The 22124-nt window shown below is 41.9% G+C and overlaps 1 protein-coding gene across 4 annotated transcripts in view; it reads right to left on the reverse strand.

The window, feature by feature from the left end:
• Positions 1–22124, reverse strand: part of MYH10 (myosin heavy chain 10) — a 135007-nt gene that overhangs the window by 27263 nt on the left and 85620 nt on the right. For all 4 annotated transcript variants that reach the window (XM_069482048.1, XM_069482050.1, XM_069482049.1 and 1 more), the window contains 10 exons: positions 14984–15177; positions 14744–14865; positions 12753–12822; positions 12504–12664; positions 8514–8622; positions 8091–8222; positions 6982–7188; positions 3244–3381; positions 2028–2151; positions 387–558 (listed from right to left, as the gene is read on the reverse strand). In XM_069482048.1, coding sequence (XP_069338149.1) covers positions 387–558; positions 2028–2151; positions 3244–3381; positions 6982–7188; positions 8091–8222; positions 8514–8622; positions 12504–12664; positions 12753–12822; positions 14744–14865; positions 14984–15177 — 1429 coding nt within the window. The remainder of the gene's footprint in view (positions 1–386; positions 559–2027; positions 2152–3243; positions 3382–6981; positions 7189–8090; positions 8223–8513; positions 8623–12503; positions 12665–12752; positions 12823–14743; positions 14866–14983; positions 15178–22124) is intronic.

Here is a 22124-nt window from a genome sequence, read left to right on the forward strand (position 1 = left end):
CCAAATATCAAATCATGCTAGAAGTGCTGGAATATCATTTCTGAAAAGTGATTTTCTCTGAAGTTCCAAAATATACTGAAATTAATCTGTAATTTACAGAAACCAAAACACTGGTAAAATAATTTGTTCTGGTGTGACTCTCCCAGGATTTCATGATAGGAGGAATCATTTTGAAGTATAACTATTGAGAATGTCTTATGAGACTTCCTTGCTGCCCTGACACAAATGATGTACGCCGGGGTTTTTCCCTTTCTATGGCCACACCCAACAGCAGGTACACCCATCTCACTCTCCCTGGGGTTTTAGGTCCTCCCGGGCGTGAGAGCCTGTTGGAACTGACCCCCCGGGGACCCGAGCAGCCCAGAGCCGCGGTGGCGGCCGCAGACCTGGCCAGTGCGCCCTGCAGCTCCTCCTCCTTCTTGGCCAGCTGCAGCTTGAGCTCGTCGATCTGGGCCTGCAGCTCGGCCAGCTGGTCCTGCAGGTCGGTCGTCTCGCCGTCCAGTTTTCTTTTGGCCTTTTCCAGTTCCTGACGGGTCTTCTCTTCCTTCTTTAAGCGTTCTTTAAGACAATATTTAAGAAGCTCTTCAACACACTGAGTGACACACCATATGTGTAAACTCAAAATTTAAACTGACCAAAGCTGAAAATAAGTCATTTTATTCAAAAGCATATCACTGCCTTGAGATCACCGTGTCAACTGCTCAGTCATTTGAAACTCACCAGGATCAAACTGAAGGGGAGATAAATGAGCAAGAGGATGGAATTTTAAGGAAGAAACTGGGTTGTCTAAGGACATCCTTTCATGGGAAGTGAAGCCACACTGCAAGAGCCGAAGGGTTCTGGGTCCTCTCATGTCAAACTCATCACTGTGCCCAAGTCTCGAAAGTGGCCCCGCAGGTGCAGGGCAGTGCCCCAGGTGCCTGCCACCCATTCTCCTTTCAATGGGAACCCCTGGTTTGAACGCAAAAGACTGCCTTCCCTGAGCACTGGAGGAGAGAAGGCAGGAGAGTGGGCAGAGAGGGCGCGGCATCTTTTCCACCCTGCGCTCTAAAATTCTGCAGAGATTCCTTAATAGCACTAGTGATCCCTTCCATTCAAATGCGTTCCTCACGGCAACGCGGCCCGTGAGTCTCCGTGTTCTCCAGCAGGAGCCACTCTGCTGCCGGGATGGGACTGAGCATCACAGGCTGATTGCACAGGTGAGACAACACACGCCTGTCCGCTTCTGGGGGCTTCCTTAGCAGGCGAGCCCTATTCTCGTGAAAAGGGTTTATGAAAATTTCACACTGCCATTCCCTCTCTTGTCCATACTAAACAAATACACAAACAAAACCCTAAATAGTTCTTTAAAAAAAAAAAAAGCAACCCCATTTCCTCCCCATCATGAAAGGATGAAGAAAGTGGGCACAGCCCCGCAGGCGCCTGTACAGAGCGTTCTGCCACCAGCCGGCCTCTCCCTCCGCTGATGACACAGCTCTCGCTGCTGGTCCGAGGAGAGGTTCTGCAGGCTCTTTCCAACTTCCACCCTCTTTCTTTATTTCTTCCGTAAAAGTTCTAATGTCCTAGGATTTCCTGACATTACTTTTGCCATTGGAATGAGATACTGCTGCTCGCAGCAGTGTCTCCTTTGTCCCTGCCAGCTTTTATGTCACTGGCCAGTCCCTTTGCAAGGGGAAACCTAGGCACTGTATTGCAGCTTTGGATTAAACACAGAGAAAGTCCGAATGGCCTGTCCCACCCAAACTTAATTTAGAGCCCAACCATGCCCACCAAAGGGCAGTATCTTTTACCATAGTACTGAACTTTAAAAAGTAAGACCATTTTAAGCCATTCCTTCATAAATACTTAGTGACTAGGCAATACAAAGTAACTTAAAAGAGACCAATTTTAATACGTGAACCCACACTGAAGGTCATTATTATTGGTAATCACCATGTACACCACTTTCTATTAGTACACGTTCTGATTACAGTGACATCTACAGTCACATGTCCCACTCCTAAATTCCTCCATCCCCACACACTAACCTTCTAAATCCGAGATCATCACTTCTTGCTTATTCCTGATTTTGGCCAAGTTTTTTGCCTTTTCCTCCTCTTCAGCTAGCTGAGAGGAACACTCAGCAATGCGATCTTCCATGAGTTTCTTTTCCTGAATAGAAAAAGTTGACTGCTTCAGAAAAGGCATTCAAAATAACAACTCTGGTTTGCTGTTACTCATAAAAGTCAACTTTCTTTAACTAGAGAGAAAATGAGTAATATCGGCACTGCCTACCCCAGCGGATTGTTTACAGTCACATGCCCCGTAAAGATGTTTGATCAGCTACAGACCACGTGCACGATGGTGGTCCCCTAAGATTACAATTGAGCCGAAAAATTCCTATTGCCTACTGATGTCACCGCTATCATAATGTTGTAGTGCAGTTACATTTAAAATAAAAATAAATTTAGTGTAGCCTAAGTGCACAGTGTTTATAAAGTCTACAGTAGTGTAGAGTTATGTCCTAGGCCTTCACATTCACTCACAGACTCACCCAGAGCAACTTCCAGTCCTGCAAGCTTCATTCATGGTAAGTGCCCTCTACAAGTATACCATTCTTTATCTTTTATACCATGGTTTTACTGTATCTTCTCTATGTTTACACAAGTTTAGACACACAGATACTTACCATAGTGTTACAAATGCCTACAGTATTCAGTGAAGTATGTAGCCTAGGAGCAATAGGCTTTACTACATAACCTAGGTGTGTAGTTGGCTATACCATCTAGGGTTGTGTCAGTACACTCCATGACATTCACACAAGGATGAAATCGCCTGACAACACATTTCTCAGAACGTGTCCTTGTCATTAAGCGATGCACGACTGTATTCCAAAAAGGCAGGAAGGCTCACACTCATCTTGGTGCCCGCCATTAGCACTTGGCCCCACTGCCTGGCATTCAGAGTCCCACAACCAGTGCTGGATGAATTAACGCTTGCACAGATGGAAACAAGTCATCAGTGAACGATCCATGTACACAAAATGTACAGGTTCAACGTCCAAAAGATTACAAGGATGTCTGGTGGATTCAAAAAACTAAATGGTGCCTGTGTCTTTAGAAATCTGTATAGAGACTTAAAGAGAAAATCAAGTAAATGAACCTAAAATCTTGAGAATTTTCTGTCTGAAGCCTCTTTCAGTGAGTGAATCAACATAAATATTTTCTGTGTTTTAAAATCAACTTTTCATGGAAATAGTCTTACTTTGATAAATTTGGAATTCTGGTCTTCAAGAAGCAGAATCTCCTCTTCCATCTTCTTGATTTTAGCCTCCGCTGTCACCTTTTCCAGCTGCAGCTTCTGCCGAGCCCCCTCCTCCTCATCCAGCTGCTCCTCCAGGTCCTTGCGAGGAAGAACACAGTCAGCCTCCCCACTTCCTCCACGAGATTCGACCACACATCCACAGTGCACAGGAATGCATTAAAATGACATACTGATTTTCAACACGGCAAGGGTATTTTTAAAAGTATGAAATATAGTTATGTGAACAGACATTTGTATCCACTATAGGCTAAAGTTCAAACTGGGTCAATCCTTCTGGAAGCCAACATGGCGAAGTTGAAGCATGCTTTGAAAACTTTTAAACTAGCAATTTCAGGAAATTGTCACAGATGTGATTTACATAAAAACACATATAGTGAAGAGTTATTTATAATATTGAGTGACTACGAACATGCTACCAAAAGGTCTTGATAATTAAATGTTGGTACATTTGCAAAATGGAATAACATACAGTAATTAAAATTCATATTTTGGAATAAAATTAGCAACACAGGGAAATATGAATAATACAGCAGAGCTACATCAAATGCATATTTAATTTGGTTGAATTAAACTATACATGTTCAGCCAGAGAAAGAGAACATGTAAACAATTTAAACAGTCCAGGTCAGTGAGACATGAGCTGTCTCAGTTCTAGTGCACCTTTCACAACCGGAGTATGTCACCAACTAGGTGGAAGTCTAGAATTTACACTTATTTTTACTGTAACATGCAGATCTTCATTTCATATCCCACATTATTATATATGACAATCACATGTTATTGAACAGGATTGTACATACAAATCAATGTATGGCCAATTTAGGAAAATTTCCAAGAGGAACTTTGCCTAAATCATTTACTCATGGTTAATTTTAGAATGAAACCCTTGCAAAAGGTGAACATTTTATTTTGAAAAACTTCAAACACACATATAAGCAGAGAGTAGCATAAAGAGCCCCACATATAAGCACCACCGCAACCTTAACAAGCATCAACTCATGGTCAATCTCGTTTCATCTAAACCTCCACCTTTTCCCTTCTCCCCTGGGTTATTTTGAAGCAAGTCCCAGACATCATATTTCATCTATAAAACCTTCAGGCTGTATCTCTAAAAGATAAATACCATTTAAAAAATACATGTGTTTGTTTAAATCAGAATACAAATAACTTTCAAATATTGTGACTGACTGATCTGTCTCTTAGGACTCTTTTAACTCTAGGTTTCCCTATACTTCTTTTTCCTCCCTCCCTTTTTCTTTCTCCCTCTCTCTCACCACCTATTTGTTTAAAAAACCAGGTCATTTGTCCTACGGTTTCCCACAGTATGGATTTTGTTAGTTGCATCCCTGCACTCCACACTCATAAGGTGATAAAAGCAGGTAACATAACAGTATGTTCAGCATAATTTCAATTAATTAAGGAACCTAACATATGTTGAGAATAATGCAAGAACAAATGATACAGGTAACGGGAATGGCAGCTGGAAGGAACCTCTAAGTGCTATTTCATGTCCTCTAGGTTTTCTACAATAATCATTAATATTAAAATCAGGAAATTAACCTTAAAAACAAAACCTACCAAAAAATAGCTCTAGTACATAGTTCTTTTTTTTTTTTTTTTTTTTGAGACAGAGTCTCACTCTGTTGCCCAGGCTAGAGTGAGTGCCGTGGCGTCAGCCTAGCTCACAGCAACCTCAAACTCCTGAGCTCAAGTGATCCTCCTGTCTCAGCCTCCCGAGTAGCTGGGACTACAGGCATGCACCACCATGCCCGGCTAATTTTTTCTATATATATTTTTTAGCTGTCCATATAATTTCTTTCTATTTTTAGTAGAGGTGGGGTCTCGCTCTTGCTCAGGCTGGTCTCGAACTCCTGAGCTCAAACGATCCGCCCACCTCGGCCTCCCAGAGTGCTAGGATTACAGGCGTGAGCCACCGCGCCCGGCCTAGTACATAGTTCTGATTGAACAGGGGTCAGATCAGAAATCTCGCAAAGTCTCATAGGCAAAAGGAAAAAAAAGGCAAGGGACCAAAAGATCAGGTTTTCCTAAGGGCCATGCAGTTAATACAGAACCTCTAATATGCTACAAGAGGGGGAAAAAAAAATCAATACTTAATAATTTAATAATACCATAAATATTTTAAGACTGTGTTTGAATGAATTTCCATGTCACAAAAGGAGATAATGAATTATGATAGTGTAAAAAACTAGAAGTTTAAAAGAATCTGGTAAAAGAATATGAACATAGTCTTTAAAAACAAAAAACAAAACAAAACCCAACCTTGTTTCTGTAAGGACACATTTGTTTTCTAAATAAAGTAAAGAAATACAAATATTTCATGTGAAGTTATTAAAATTTGGAGTTAAAAAAATAGGTTGGGGAGATTGGAGATGAATTTGGGTGTCCTTATCCTACATGAGTAAAATATTATTGAAATGAGCAAATGCTCTTAAACAAAGAAAAAAGAAAATCAAAACCTTTGATAATATCATCAGGGATAACTCACTGTTGTTGGTGAAGATTCTTCTAGATCTTCTGGATATTTCCATATAAAATCATACATGTAAATTTATAAGGTATATAAATATTTTAAATTAGATCTTACTGCACATACACGCTTTTGCAACTATCTTTATTAATATATTATGAATATCCATATCCATGAAAATAAATGTTTTTATTTATAATTGTATAATGGTTTAATAATACTCTACTGTTGAATAATTAGATGGCTTCCATTGGTTTATCTTTTGAATAAAGTTCTAGATTTAGAATTGCTGGATTAAAGAGTATGCACTTTTCACAGCTTCTGTGATATTCTGCTAACCTATTATGGGATATCTGAATGCTGTTTTGTGTTGAAAAATGAAAGAAAGGTGTCGGGATGATTTATTGTATGGAGTGTTTGCTAAGGATGATATCTATTGTGGTTTTGATTAAGGTCTGAATTCTCTGTGCTTTGCAAAGGTAAGTTGTGGGGTGATAAAAATATGAAGGGAGAGGCACGGAAGAAAGTTAGTTTGGTACTGGACCCACGAAGCAACCGTGGCAGATCCTGACAGCCTGACGCTCAAGAGCATACTGGATAGGGTGGCGGGGGAAGACAGGAGAGAGGTGGTGTGTCCTAGGATATGGACAGAAGAAATTGTCTATATCATTTGTCTGGGTATTCCATCATGTATACAGTTGTACTTATGTAAGTTTAGCTTATGTTTCAAAAAGAAAATAAGTACCAGGGAAGGGTTAATGTTTAAAAATTCTGACCCTTGGCTATCTCCTATGTCAGTGTAAAGCATTTCTTATCAACCAAACCACTTAGTAGATGCCTATCTAATGAATGGAGTGAACATTATATTAATGACCATATAAAGAGCAAGTTGGGTCATCTACGGAATGCAGTAGACCCTGGCAGGTTTCTGACTTTGAATCTCTTTGCAAACTATAAGATGCCACATCAGAACATAAAAAAAGATTCCTATTCAAAACAATAAGGCTATGTTCAAAGAAAATCTATTACATGTGTGCTTCAAATGATGGTCATCTTTCTAAAGGTACCCATAACCTAGAATCCTCTTGCTTCTCAATGGACATAAGAACCCTAACACACAGCTGCTATTTATTCAACAGATCCACTTGAATATCCAAAATATGATTCTAAATCAAAACTATTACAGATACCTGAATATGTGCTTGCATTTTTTTCTTTTCATTTTGGAGGATTTGGTTTCTTTCTTCTTCTTCTTCAACCCTAGACTCCAAGTCATGCAGAATCTCTTCTAATTCCTGCTTTTTAGCAGCAAGTCTTGCCCTCATCTCTTCTGCTTCAGCAAAGAGCTCAGTCTCTGCTTGTAGTTGTTCTGCAAGGATATTCTTCTCTTCTAAGAGCTGCAATCACAAGAAAGCGCCTAGTGCTGTGATTTGTCCCCAGTGCATACACAAGATATCTTCACCATGATTTCCATGGTCAATGCATGTCACCAAAGAAACTCGGAGTTAAAAAAATATACAACATCACTGGTAAAACTTTCAAATATGTTTTTGGCTATAGCAAAATAATCTAGATGAAAGCATTTTTGGTTGTGCCTATTATTTCAAGTTATTCTGAGTATATATTATTAAATTCATGCTATTTTAAGAATTACAGTTCTTCTGTGAAGATAAGTTACAAAGGGACAGATAAATAGGAGATAGAAAATATTCAAATGTGATCAAGTTCATGGTCACTACTAATGTCTGCCTGGTATTAAGTAATATTCTTAGCCTTTATCATTAATATTTTTGGCCATCAGCACTACAATTCTATTATTGTCATCCACAAACATTTCCTGAGCATCTATGCTTTGTCCATGAAAAAAACTGCCTGTAAGAGAGATGCTCCTTCAAGACCACTGTCGCTAGAGAAGAGGCAGGCGGTGGCCTTGTACCCAAGCATCTTGTCCTTTTGCTTTTTTCTATTTCCCTTCATAAGCAGACACAAGAAGGTGATAGTATTGGGAGCCTCATCTAACAAAGGTGTTAGATACATGCTCAATAGCAAGAATAACAAAAGCAAAGATGCAAGGGTAAGGTTGATTTTAATTTATATAAATCTAAAATGTAAGGCATAATGTATTTGTTAACTCTATTATCAAAAGGTATGGGCTTTGGAAATGAGTGAAAACACCTCACATAAAATAAGATGACATGGTAGGTAAAGATATTGATAATTAAATGGGTGGGAGGTGCCATCCATGGAAGGTCTCGTACTGATGCAGGGCAGGCGTGGATTACAACGTCAGTGCACACACCTGCTGGTGCTTCCTCTCCATCTCCTCCAGCTCTCCCTCCACCTTCGTCTGCTTCTCCTTCACCTTCAACAGCTCTTCATCTTTGGCCTGAAGTTCTTCCTCCTGGCGAGTAACTTGTAGGAGAGGCTTCACCTGTGACAGGGTTGAACAGTTTATCATCTTCTCTCTTTCCTATGGGTGCTTACTGATCAAACTCTGCTACGTGTTTATTCGTTTATTAGCAGACAGGGTCTCACTCTACTACTCGGGCTGCAGTGCAGTGGCGTCATCACAGCTCACTGCAACCTCACACTCCTGGGCTCAGGCGATCCTCCCGCCTCGACTTCCCAAAGTGCTAGGATTATAGGCATGAGCCACCATGCCTTGCCCAGCCCAAACTCTGCTATTCAGAAAGGGGTTTAGAGAGAAGTAGGCCACGCCCACCTTCGTGAAGACTCGCCACCACTGCCAGTGCCGTAGTTTCAGATATGCCGCACAGTTCCGCTGCAAGACCTTTAAGGCACTTAGTTGTTGCTGTTTCTTGGCAAAGGCCCTGAAGAACAATAAGAAGAACTCACTATGTAAAGAAAAAGGTCGTTTTAATAGCTGTTGTCATAAGACGACTTTCTAAAGGTGAACATTCTCATTTGGCCAGAATAGGGAATGGGTTTATCAATCAAGTCCTCGGGTGAATCACGAAAAGAAACGGGACTGCCGGCTCTAAGCCATGCCAGCTCAGCCCACCTCCAGCACTGGCACCGGTTCCTGCACCTTCTTCACAGACGCTGCGCTGCACATTCTCCTGCTGCCACCCACCCCCCCCACACACGTGCGCACACTCTTGGACGTGAATAGACCTCCCGTTTTCCTGACGCAATCAAGACAATGTGGCAGGAGGCCCCTGCCTTCCCTCTGCTGGTGTTCTTCACTAGCTGCTCTCCTGTTGTTCTTTTGATCTGTCACAGAAGAAATATTCTTTCCCCTCTAGGGTCATTTTTCTCTTCCTTCCCCCCACTTTGCCATAACACAGCGCAGCCCCCCGAAGCTGGAGTAGGACTGGAGATTATTGTGTTCGTGTCTCTCATTTGCGGATGAAGGCTCAGAGAAGTCGAGAGACTTCCTCTAGGACACGGAGATACCTGGTAAACTGCAGAACCCTAGGCTGGGCAATCCCTGCTGTACCACGCTGCCTCCTCAATCCCTCAGCGTGGTCTAGTTCCCACTTCCTATCGACCTTGACTCTCACACTTCACCTGCGCACTCTCCTTCAGGAATAGAGCCCCCTTTGTGAAACCCCCCCTTCTCCTGCCAAAAACAACCCCAGACCTGAACAAAGCTCATCACCCTGCTGTTCCTGCTGACAATTTGTCTTTTTCTACTTGTTACCAAACTTTAGGATCCACAGGCCAATATTCCTATGACCTAACTCCTTGACTGCTAGCAGTCTGGTTTCTACCCCCACACTCTACCTAAGCTGCATTTTAGATACTGATGAAGGACCTCCCAGACTTGGAATTTAGCAGCTTTTCCTCAGCCAACCCCATTTTGCCTTGTCTGCTGCACGGATTTCAGAGCACCAGAATGACCTCAGCGTCCCCTTCGTCCCTCCATCACAGCACTGACGCTCCTCTCCAGTTACCTACTTATGCCACTGTCTTCCCAACTAGACTCTGAGCTCCTCGGCAGCAGGGACCGCGGCCCAGTTATTTTTGTGGCCACAGCGCACAATTAAGTGACTGATAGATGCAAGCTCTCCTCAGAATGTTTGCTGAGTGTATGAACGAACTGGGAACTTCCTAGAAATAATGTGTGATTATTTCTCTTGAGTCCTGTTAGAACTGTTTGTAGGAGTAGCTACAGGATGCTCTGGGGGAAGAGAAGCAATCGAAGGAGATAGAAAAGATAGGAAAACAATTTAGAATTATTCATTCACTCCAGCAAACAGATGTATCAGGATGCAAGTGGGAGTATCTTAAGAAAGGACTGGATAGTTGCTGTTTGAGAGCACAAACGACCAATTTCCAGCGGTCTGTGACCTATTACATTTCCTCACAGGAATCCCGCAACTGTCACACTGCCAACTAATTCCTCCTTGCTGGTTAGAATGTCCCCTGAGCCCACTGCTTCTAAGCGCTTTTATTCTTGCTCCCCACAAAGCCTCCTACCTTCTAACTTATTCCTACCACCCAGAAAGGGTTGGCCAAGTCTTAATTCTAGGAGTTTCTACTACAAAAACAATAGTTTCAAAAATGTCTTTTGAACCTCTAAAGCATCCACCTTCCAATTCTGGCGATCGCCTTCAGGAATGCTGTGAACATTCACCCAATCTTCTTACTAGAAACCACTGCCCTAGTTGCTTCCTTGGCCCCCTAGGAGATATTAATAAACCTGTTGGAACGGAGAGTCAGAAACATGCCAGGCACTTTGTTCAGTGGGATGAGGCAGCTGGCAGTTACCGAGCACCTGCTCCGTGTCAGGCGCTGTCCGCCGGCTTTCATGAGGCCGCTCCGTGACGTGCGTCTGAAACACAGCATCCTGTCTTCAAGTACCTGGAAATCACTACTGTCCCTCCCCTCTTCTTACGGTTATCACAATGTCCTCCAGGATGCTTCAGCCTCAAGTTCAAGGATTTCCATAAAGATATTTATCTTTTTGACTATTGTAAGCACTGTTCTGCCTTTTTACACATTCTAATCTGGTTCTTTGGAATAGGTTGTCTTCTTTTACTGATGTATCCTAATTTTAACTCACATATACACAGTGTGACTAACAGGGGCTGCCAATGACATGGGCTTGCTGGCTTACATTTAGGAGGACATGGATTTGTTAGTTTTAAGTCCTTAAGATGAGACAATGTGAGTGCAATATCTTTGTTTTTTATTTCCTATCTCAACATTTTTGCAAACAAGGTTTAGATGTCAATGAAAAAAGCCACACAAAGTATATTTATATACTTCATTTCTTGCACTTTTGACAGCTGTAGTATGTTTCTGGCAGTTGTAAAGTTTTTTTATTAACTCTAGGAAGTCAGAAAGACACCTGCTGGTGCTCACTCCGGATGCTACAATTGGCATTCTGCCATCCACTGGATACGCAGGGTCTTTGCTATGAACAAGTTCACTTTAGTATTTAAATATACTTGAAGCATAAATATATAAAACCCCAAGTCTTTTGCTCCTTCTTGATATCAGTCACTGAGGACATCATCTTTTTTTTTTTGGAGACAAAGTCTTGCCTGGGGTAGAGTTCAGTGGTATCATAGTTCACTGCAACCTCAAATTCCAGGACTCAAACAATCCTCCTCCCCACTAGCTGGGACTACAGGTGCATGCCACCATGCCTGGCTAATTTTTCAATTTTTTGTAGAGACGAGGTCTCACTATGTTGCTCAGGCTAGTCTCGAACTCCTGGCCTCAGCCTCCCAAAGTGCTAGGATTACAGGCATAAGCCACCACACCTGGCCAGATACCATCTATTTTTCTTGAACTTTCCATGCTAGCCTTTTAACTCAGTATTCTATCTTATAGGCAAAGAAACACAAACATTGCCTCCACCTTCTTCTGTTTGCAGCCCCTGCCACCGGTGTCTGGGCAAGCAGCCTGCCTGGGAACCACAGCTGCTTTCCCGCTCCTGCCTGAAGAACAGTATTGCAGAGCGTTAACTTCCAGGCCAGGTGCTCATATTCTGTTTGTCAAAGCTGTCTGCATGGCAGACTATTCACTTCTCTCAATTTCTCTCACTCCCAAAGCCTAAGTCTTCAATAAGAAGTAAAGAAACCACCAGTTACCCTTTAAACCAGTTTTAAGTCCTTTCAATTCTATCTCAAATCCAACAACCTTTCAATCTCCGCCACCACCTTCTTGGGCCCAGGCACCACCATCTTCCACTTGAATCACTACAACAGCTTCCCACCGGCCCACCCAGTTCTACTCTTGGCCTGCTTCCTGGATTCTGCACAGGGCAGCCAGGTGGCCTTGCAAACACAGATTCCCCCTCACTGTCCTTCCACTGCACTTCCAAACCCTGCCCAGAGCCCATTTCTCAGGCATCTTCTCTCACCTTGCTCCCTCTCACTGTGCACCAGCCACCCTGGGCTGCTTCGCCTTTTTAAATGACACCAGACTCTTGCCAGGCTGCTGCTATAGGTCCCTCACTGGAATGCTCTCTCCTCCATTCCCAGGGCCAGCCTTGACATTGTAGGTCGGAGAAGCTGAAGCAGGATCCCAGCCCCTCTGTCCTGGCCCCTTGTGCATCTCCTATTGTGGCACCCCTTATTTGGTGTGTCTATGTGTTTACTTGGCTCTCTCTTCCACCAGAAGTCATTCCCATAAGGGCAGGGACACATCTCATGCACTCAGGCATCCCTAGCACAAAACACAATGCTTAGCACAAACACATCTTTAGTGAACGTTTAACTGATGAATATCCACTTACTTTCTGGCTAGGTAACCTCTGCAAACAGCCTGGAAGAAGATAATGATATCTGTGATTTTTAAATCTCTTTCTTCCTCCAAATGTGCCAGAACTCCAGCTCTGAAAAATATCTTGCTCTGTCCAATTCTATACAAGTTTGGGTCCAATTCTAAAGCCCGGATCTAAGAGAGAAAGAGTCCGTTTTTCTTTTTTGCTATAGGAAAGATTATTTTCTTAGTCTACAAACCATAAAAATCAATAAAAGCTTACCATTCGTTCACAGGCCTGTTTGCCATCCATAAAACCTTTAGGAATAGCATTTGGAGTTAGGATCTCGTATCTGTAGGAAAAGATTCCAAAGTCTTTTGTAGAACTTTGTGAACAGGTTTACCTACTAACTGTGAGTTTTGCTCTAAGGGGCAATAAATGACAGGTAATACACATTACAGAGCAAAGAAATGAACAGGTGATAATCTGAGATTTTCTGCCGATCTAGTTTCTATCTCTTATAATATGAATCAAAGTGAAAATGAGGTTAATTCTTTCAGGTCAAAGACTAGGTTTGGGAGGTTGTGGCAGGGAAGAATCAGAAGCACGGTGTTTTAAAAACCTTTCATTTTTCTTCATTTCCCACAAAATGTTCACATCCTTAATCTGGCTTTTTGTACAGTAAGTCACTGTCAGTTTGTAGGCATTTATTAGGTAACAGGAAAGGCTGTCAGAGCAATGTTTACAGGCTTCTATTTAGAACATTCAAAAACATCAGGGTGACATTCAAAACGGCATTGGTCTGGGTGTTCGCTGAGCTGTACACTTAAAATTTGTGCTCCTCATTGTATATAGGTTACACCTCAATTAGAACAATTTTTTTTAGCAAAAAGACACTGGCTATATTAAAGGATGAATCCTGGCTATATCAATGATATCCTGGATGCCAGTTATGTCTCCTTTTTCTCCTACCAATAAAGAGTGAAAATCTACCAGGCTATTTATCATACAGTGGGGCCAGAATGATGCCTTTCCTAGGCACGTGGGGACTGGAAGAACTTCTCAAGTTGAGTCCATCTGAACAGTGGGAGAAAAGGCACAGGGCTATTTTTTGACCTGGCAGCTCCATTTATTTCACTGAAAAACAAATGCTGTCAGACCTCGAAATCTGATTTCCAGAAAAAAGCAAACTAACTTAACCATTAAAAAGAATTACTGAAGAAAATCCTAAGATAACTATTTCCCGTCATATGTTCATATCCATTTCTATTGTACATTGATCTTTTCCCCTTTTCTCTTAGTCCTTTTCTAATCTAACCTATTCCCTTTTCTATTTTAGCTAAAGGACTCTAATTGCATTCATGTGTTTGTGCATACGAACATATATATTGGAAAAAATACATATAACATACACACACACACACACACACACACACACACTGATATACTAATTGAAACAAGATGGAAAGAAAAATCACACTATATTTTCAGGAATCACTCCTGAATGATTCTTGTTTACTTTTTATTTCTCTTCAACATACATTACTCATCTATGTAAAAAAAAAACCCCACTTTTAAAAATAATTATGTTTGAGGCAGGGAGCAGTGGCTCACACCTGTAATCCTAGCACTCTGGGAGGCCGAGGCGGGAGGATTGCTCAAGGTCAGGAGTTGGAGACCAGCCTGAGCAAGAGTGAGACCCTGTCTCTATTAAAAATAGAAAGAAATTATCTGGACAACTAAAAATATACAGAAAAAAATTAGCCAGGCATGGTGGTGCATGCCTGTAGTCCCAGCTACTTGGGAGGCTGAGGCAGAAGGATCGCTTCAGCCCAGCAGTTTGAGGTTGGTGTGAGCTAGGCTGACACCATGGCACTCTAGCCCAGGCAACAGAGCAAGACTCTGTCTCCAAAAAAAATAAAAAATAAATAAATAAACAAATAAAATAATAATTATGTTTGAATCTAGGTAGAACCGTCTGAATGAGTAAGCTGTAAGTTTTCAGCTTTCATTGTTTATCTCACAGCTAACTCCAGGGCTCTGAAGACAGGACTTTGCAGCACCCCCAGCAGTTCCTAGCACACTGCCTTTTTATACAGTAGATATTCAATCTTCCTACCAATAATCAAGGTAACAACGATTGTCGCTTTCTATTTAAAAAAACTGAAACTATCCAGGGAACAAGGAAAAATATTTCTTCATTATATCACTGTTTTCATTCATATTAAGATAAGCTATGATACATACACAAAAAAGGTACAAGTTAGCAATACCTCTGTCTGAATTCCTGGAAGACTATCCGGTTGGGGAACCCCTGGCGACAGATTCTGATCCCTTCCAGGACACCATTACAGCGAAGCTGATCTAGCACCAGATGCGGATCCAGTTTTCCAGCCTAATCAAGCAAATAATAGTTTTATAGTTTAATCTTTGTAACCTGACCTAGATCAATTTTAAACACTATTGTTAAAAACACTATTGTATTGTGTATGTTTTGCTTAACATGCACGCACCCGCTTCTCGTGATTCGGAATGATGCAGCGAACAAAGTTAGGGTTGGTGTTGCGCAGGGTAGCCATCAGCTTGGTAAGCGATTCTTTGTAGAGTTGCCCAACGGTACGGAACATGCCCTTTTTGGTTTTATACGCAGAGCCAAAAGCTGTCTCAGTCATCCCCGTGACTTGATCCAGACCCACAATACGGTCCACTGGTGAGAAGAAAAAAGAAAAGGAATGTGAGCCAAAGCTAAGTCTTCAGCAGGGAAAGAAAAGACACAGTGAGAGTGCAGCAGCACAAGCTTTGTGGAACGAATGGTAGGAGGTGCCATATAGGTAAGGCAGTCAGCATATTTAGACACTGCACAAGCCGTGAACTAACAGCCACACACTTATATGGCAGGATATAGTAGTGCTGTGACAACTCCAAACTACCACATACCAGCAGACGCCTTCTGCTGCGCTAGTTCCACTGTCTTTGATAACATTCTGCCTGTTACATTTGCAATTCATTGGTAAATGAAAGATCATTGGCTGACATTATTGATACACAAACTGATTTTGTGAAAAGTCTCAAAATAGGAAATGGCTCATAAAATATACGTAAAAATATTTGATCGTAAAAATCCATTTAATGGATATGCTCAGGGATTAGGGACCAGAATTATCTCTTATAAGTCATTTGATTTTCAGTAAGAAATGTCATTCAAGATTCAAGGACAAAGATTAGATTACATCAGTTCAGATTTTTAGCAATGTGTAAACTTCAGCTTTCTTTCCTCATAAATAACATTATTAAAGGGCAAGAACACAAAATAGGAAGGACTCTTCTGAAAAGAATAAATGCCTAAGCTTCCTATGTGTGTACAATGGTTCAACTTCTCAGACATTCCCCTATTATTCAAGCAGCTGATGCTTTTACATTATCCACAAAGACTTAATACTTCTCAAGATGAGATTATAGACGGTGTGCCAGCCACAAGCAAAACATTTGGTGCATAACGTGCATATGCTCTTATTGAAAAAATTGTTAAATGAATGAAACACATTTCTGAAATATTTAAAACACAATCAGAATATCAATTGAACTGCCCTTTTTAAGGCCCTCCTCAACCTGTTTTCTTTCATTTGTTTCCCGTGACAGAGCACGTGGGGACCTGGCACTGTGTGAAGAGCTTTATGTGCAAGATCTCACTCGATTTTCCATTTCCAATGAGGTTTTTACAGAAGAGGAAACCACGCCCCCAGGAGGAAAAGTACCTGCTCAAGTTATGCAGGTCATACATGGAAGCTGGGAGAAAGGTGGGCAAAAGCTGTTTAATTCCAGGCCCAGGCATGCGTACTACAGTACAACTGCTTCCGAGGGAAGGCACCAGACTCAAGGGTTTGGATCAAAGCTACTCCTTTTACTTGTGCCTCAGAGACCACCATTCTTTCCTGAGCCTTCAACCACCCCCTCTTCACTTGCCCCAGCAGAAAGCAGCACCAAAGCCCACCTCTGCATGCTGCATGAAACAAGGATCTTCCCTTGACCCTGCATCTGCCCACTTCTCTTCTGTCTCCGCAGCGCCAAGCTTCCGTCTAGAGTAGTTCACACACTGCACATCCTCTCCTACTAACCTCCCAGCGTGCAGCCAGCGGGCGTCTAGCCCCTCCTCCTCCCCTCCTGCCCAACACTACTCAGGCTGGTCAACTGCTAAAGCAAGAGATGCCATCCGTGCTAGTTTATTTGACCCCGGTACGTTGACATGTTGACATCTCAGTAGCATTCTAAAACTTTCCTCTACTCCTGGCTTTTCTATGAATCCCACCTTCTCCTGTACTCCCCCCACCTCCCAGCCACTCTAGTCGTCTGTTCCTTGATAGTTTCACTTCTTCTTTTCCTATACCTCGTGGCACTCACTAGGGACCCAATCTCAACTCACCTGAAATCCTTCTAGAGTAAGGCAAGATATAAATGCAGACACTGGTTCTCTGCTTTTTCTAAGCCATATTCTAATCCTGAGTGATCCCATTTATGACTCTAACTACATACACCTGACTACCTTGCATCGGCTGCTGAACACCCGTAGTCTGCTCTCTATCCAGATGTCACCAAGATGCCTTTGCCTTCTACAAATTCTTGCTTGATTCTAGCATGTCTGCTTGACTCAACATTGCATCCTTGCTCCCAGCATGGTATCTGGCACTAACATGCTTGATATGCATATGTCAGTGGACAAATGAAGTAAACATTAAATCCATTTATAATGACAATAGCAAGAACTGCATTGAAAGAAAAAACAGGATGCTATGGAAGAAATGAGTGGTTAGAGATCTCTCTGGGGAAATGCCATTCAATAACCAAAGAGTAAGAATGAGTCTGTTGGAGGAAGACCATTCCAGTCAGTGGAAACAGCACATGCGAAAGATCAGAGGTAGGAAGAAACGAAGGAAGGCCCATGCCAAGGACGCAGTATGAGTAGGAGCTTATGACACGCACAGCAGCTGCTTTGTGTGCAATGGCTTGGGGAGGAGCTTGGGGAGACCTGACAGGTGACCCTGTATTAGCCCAGGCTCTAAGAGATGATGGTGGCCTGAACTAGTGAGATTATGGAGAAGATGGATAGAGAAAGAAGATTCAAGGGATATCTTATTAGAAGAATCAACTTGCTTTTATGATTAACTTGATATGGAAAGGTAGGCAGAGGGGTATTTCAAGAACAACTCCTAGGATTCTGGTTTGAGCAACTGAGTGGCTGGTGGGGAGGATGGAGAGGGAGGTGGGTTTTGTGGCTGGGAAGGCAAGACCCAAACTCTACATAGCCTGGGATGCCTGTGAGACGTCCATGTGGATGAAAGATGTCAAGTAGACAAGTGATTATAGTCTGCTGCTAGGAAGAGAGGTCTGCACTAGAAAGGTGAATTTGGGAGTTGTCACCTTATAGACAGTATTTAAGTTATGGAACTGGGTGAGGTACCTAGAGGGAGAACAGAGAGAGATGAAGTCCTGGGATCAGCCCCAAGGAAGTTTGGCAGAAGAGGAGGAGCTAGATACAGAGCATGAGGAGAGGGGACAGCAGGCCCATTTCCCATGCTTAAGTATGGACTCTACCCCCCCCCCCCATCCTATTCTTCCTCCTGGGTTTCCTACCCAAGGAGACCATTTCCTACCCAAGGAGACCACTGACCAAAACTGGTCAAGTCAAACTTCCAAATGTCTCCCATCTACCCCTCCTCTCCACCACCCTGGCTGGGCTCCTACTTCTTACTGGATCCTACACTTCCCCACCTGGCTCCTCCTTTGGCCTCACTTTCGCATATCATCTTCTACCCCCACTGCTACATGGTTCTTTCCATTTATACCCTTTTTCTCCAGTGTAATGATTAATAGCCATTTCTGAAGACAAAACTGACATTAAATTCTTGAATTCCTCCCAAAGTCTGTTGGGTATGGTCCACATAACTTAGCCCAGTTGTCCAGCATGGTGATAGATGTGACCCAGAGAGTCAGTAACACCTGCCACTCATGAGCTGGGCAATTTGGGGCAAGTTACCCAACTTCTCCAAGCAGCAGTTTCCTCCTGTTGAAATAGAGCTAAGGAGACCTACTTCACAGAGTTGTGAGGTGCCTGGAAAACATTCAAGTGCTCCGCGAAGGCACCTCTCTTGTCCCCTTTCCACACACCCCTGAGCAAACTGTACAAACTAGCTGCATTTTCCCAAAGACACAATGACTTCACATTCCATCCTTTTCCCTCTGCCTGGAATGCCCACCCCCTCCAGTCAATTTGGCAAATTCTTAAACACTTTTAATACTCCATTCCTGTACCTAACTATAATTCCTCAGGGAAGTCTTAGGCTCTAGTTTACATCCTGCTTCCAAGGCCTAATAGGCCACTCCCTTCTCTAGGCTCAAATCACCTGGGGCAGATTCCTGGGACCACATTTCCACACTGTTCTGTTCATCTTCTCCACTGGACTGAGTTGCCACCGGGGACATTTTTCCAGCATCTCACACATTCAGGGTCCTGAGAGCTGTTCCCATGGTCTCTCTGGCCCCCTGACCACCAGCAAAGATGATTTCCATCCCCCCACCCCGTGTTGGCCTGAGCGTGGTGCCAGTCATACAGTAGCTATTTAATAAATATTTGCTGAAGGAACTTGTACGAAGTTTACCAGTAGAACAAATCACCACCACAATAAAAGGGAAAGAGCACCATGTTTACTTTGCAGGGATTCAATGACATTGGTTTTTGCTATACTTTAGTTCTTAACACATTAACTGCCATGTGAGTTGTATTTAACTCATGCTAGTTCTGAGTACAGGGCCTCGTGAAGCATATGGAACTCGCATGTCTCCACCTTGGGAGCCATGTGAACTATTTTTCAAGTTGCATACAACTCACCCACAGAAAACAATAAAAAATAAATTTTTCATTAAATTAGAAAGGATTGTTTTGTTTTCAAAGTTTTTATTCTATTTTTGAGATAAAACACTGTGGCCCCAAGGAAAAAAATTTTCTTTTCTAGTGTGGCAGTCACTGTGATAACCACAACATGCTATCGGTCAGTGCCTAACACTGCAGCTCGGAGCTTTTTTTTTTTTTTTTAAATATACTAACCAACAAATGTAATCATAATGAGCCTGGTTTTCAAATTTAATTTTAATAAGGGTAATCCAAAGCTAAATATTTAAATTAAAAAAATTAATGCTTTAGACTTTCGGTTCTTTTTTTTTAATTCAAAATTTTAAACTCAGGGTTAGATTCCACCAATAAGCAAAATTATCTGAGGGTGAAAGAGAAACATTTTGGGAAACTTATTAAATAAAGTAGACCACACTAATAATATTTGGTTTCACTCAAAAAATCAAAATCCAGAAAAATGACTATTTTAAAAGAGCATTTTCTTATTCAAATGGTTAAAGAAAGATAGAAAATGCAAAGACAAGACTCTAGCAGCTCCTCGAAATGAGGAGTACTGCTCCTGCCAAGACCTAATGTGGCTCCCAAATCTCCACATGTCTTCCAGCCATGGCTTCAGGGTAAACACTGGCTTTGTTTGTTATCTTACTACAAACCCTTCTATCTGAGATGTCAGGAAAACCGGATTAGGGTTGCTGGTGAGAGTTTAAATTTATTATTTGGTTCCCAGAAGCCTGAAAAGAATTAAAAGTACTTTATACCATCACCTAATTTATTAATCTACAAAAATTTATTTAAACATTCAGAAATTAAATGAGTTCCTTTAAGGACATATTCATAATTCAAGGGAGAAAATGCAAGGTATCGTCTATCTCATCGTAAAACTGCCATCAACAGTTTTATATCAGGAATGATATTTTCTGGTGCTAGAATTCTTAACTGGCCCTTCTTCTAGGGGATAATCTAGGAGACAGGAGGTACATAAGATTTCTGTTTCTCAAATCAGTGCATGGGCCAAAATACAGTGCTACTAAATTTAATTTGAAGTATTTAAGCTATCTTCAGAAACTCACACTAGTTAATATAGCTAGAAACCAAAAAAGGGGAAGAAACCTGTTTAATGTAATTTTAACAGCCAGTCTGTGATGATTAAGAACTGTATCACAAAATGCTTACAAAAGGTGGCCAGTACCTGGAACTGTGAGAGGCATGCAGCAACTTCTTAATGCCCATTTAAACAAGTTAAGACAATTCTACTCTAACACAGATGAAAATGTTACTAACAGTTAAAAGCAGATTTGGAAACAAATATTTAACTCTAAGAAACAATCTTAACATCCGATAGTATATCTCTGTAACATCCCTATTATATAGTACTGTATAACAAGTTTACGCGGTTATGTTACTGGTTGCTAGAACCAATCTGTAAATTGCTCTAGAGTATTTGGAAATCTTTAGAAAAATTCCAGGAAGTTCGGAGGTTGCCAGGAAGCATGTGATTTAAGGAGAAGGAATCTTCTTTATATCCTAAGCACTAGTTTCGAGCTGAATTTGAATGCTGCCTCCTTTACTTCCCGCATTTCTACCTTCCTATCCCTTTGGGACATCCAAGGTGTTTGGGCAAACAGGAGGCCCCTCTTCACCCTCAGAGATTCTCCTGCGCTTCTGCTCTTGCTTTCTCCCCTTGGCTGGTCCCATGTCCCTAACTCATTCTGAGACCAGGCAGCACAGCATGACTGCCTATCAGCTGAGCCTTGGGACACTACGAATAACGTGGACTTGCAATAAATAAAGCCTAGGAAATAAACATTTATCAAGTTTCTCTGTTTTTCATAATTACAACCGCAGCAGCTGTAGATGCAGCCACAGCAACTGCAACTCTAGAACACCATGTATTTGGGTACTTCCCATGTGCCAGGCACAGGCTCACTCCACCTTGCTGATACTCACAATAACCCTGAGAACCATGTGTCATTGTCCCCACTTGACCCGAGAAACTAAAGTTCCAGTACCCAATGCTGCTTCTCCTTGAGTTCCCAACTACTGCTAGGACTCAAGATAAAAAATTATGAAGGAGTAGATGCTGCAACAACAGAAAACCTTCCTCCATGGCAAATGATGACAATTTAAGCATATAAACTGTGTCAGACTTAAATCACAGATTCTAAAATGGCACTTACGAGGTTATGACCAACGGATGTCATCTGTAAGGAGATTAAACGGCTACCATTTTATCAGTCATACTACTTGATTTTGAGTAAAGCTGCCTTTAATGTCTTACTAGACCAAAGAAGAAAAAAAAAAGAAAAAAGACTGGTTCAAAGTTTTTAAAGTGAGAACATCCTCATTTCTACGTTTTAAAAGCGTAACTAAGATAAAAAGCCTGTGACAGTGGGGAAGCCCTCCCATGCTGGGAACCAAGCTCTCCTTGGTGATTCTCAGTTTCAAGTTGTCTGCTGCTACCCCATTCCATATGCTGCTTCTGTGAAAGACTGAAAAGGGGTAGGGGAATTTCTCTACCAACAATGGAAAGTTGCTTCATGGGACTTCTCACATTTTCCCTTATTTTTTTCTCTGTTGGTACCTTCAGATCCGGCTGCAATCGGGCACATGTGGAGGTTCAAAGAGCCTAACTGGTCCTACTCTGTGAAGGAAACTGCAGGTGAAGATTACACATAATTGTCCTTCCAACGTGATTTGGATCAGGTCTAAAGCCTTTGATGGTCCCTATTATCTCAGACTCTTTAGTCCAA

Source organism: Eulemur rufifrons, chromosome 9 (assembly GCF_041146395.1).
Source record: "Eulemur rufifrons isolate Redbay chromosome 9, OSU_ERuf_1, whole genome shotgun sequence".
Lineage (NCBI taxonomy): Eukaryota > Metazoa > Chordata > Mammalia > Primates > Lemuridae > Eulemur > Eulemur rufifrons.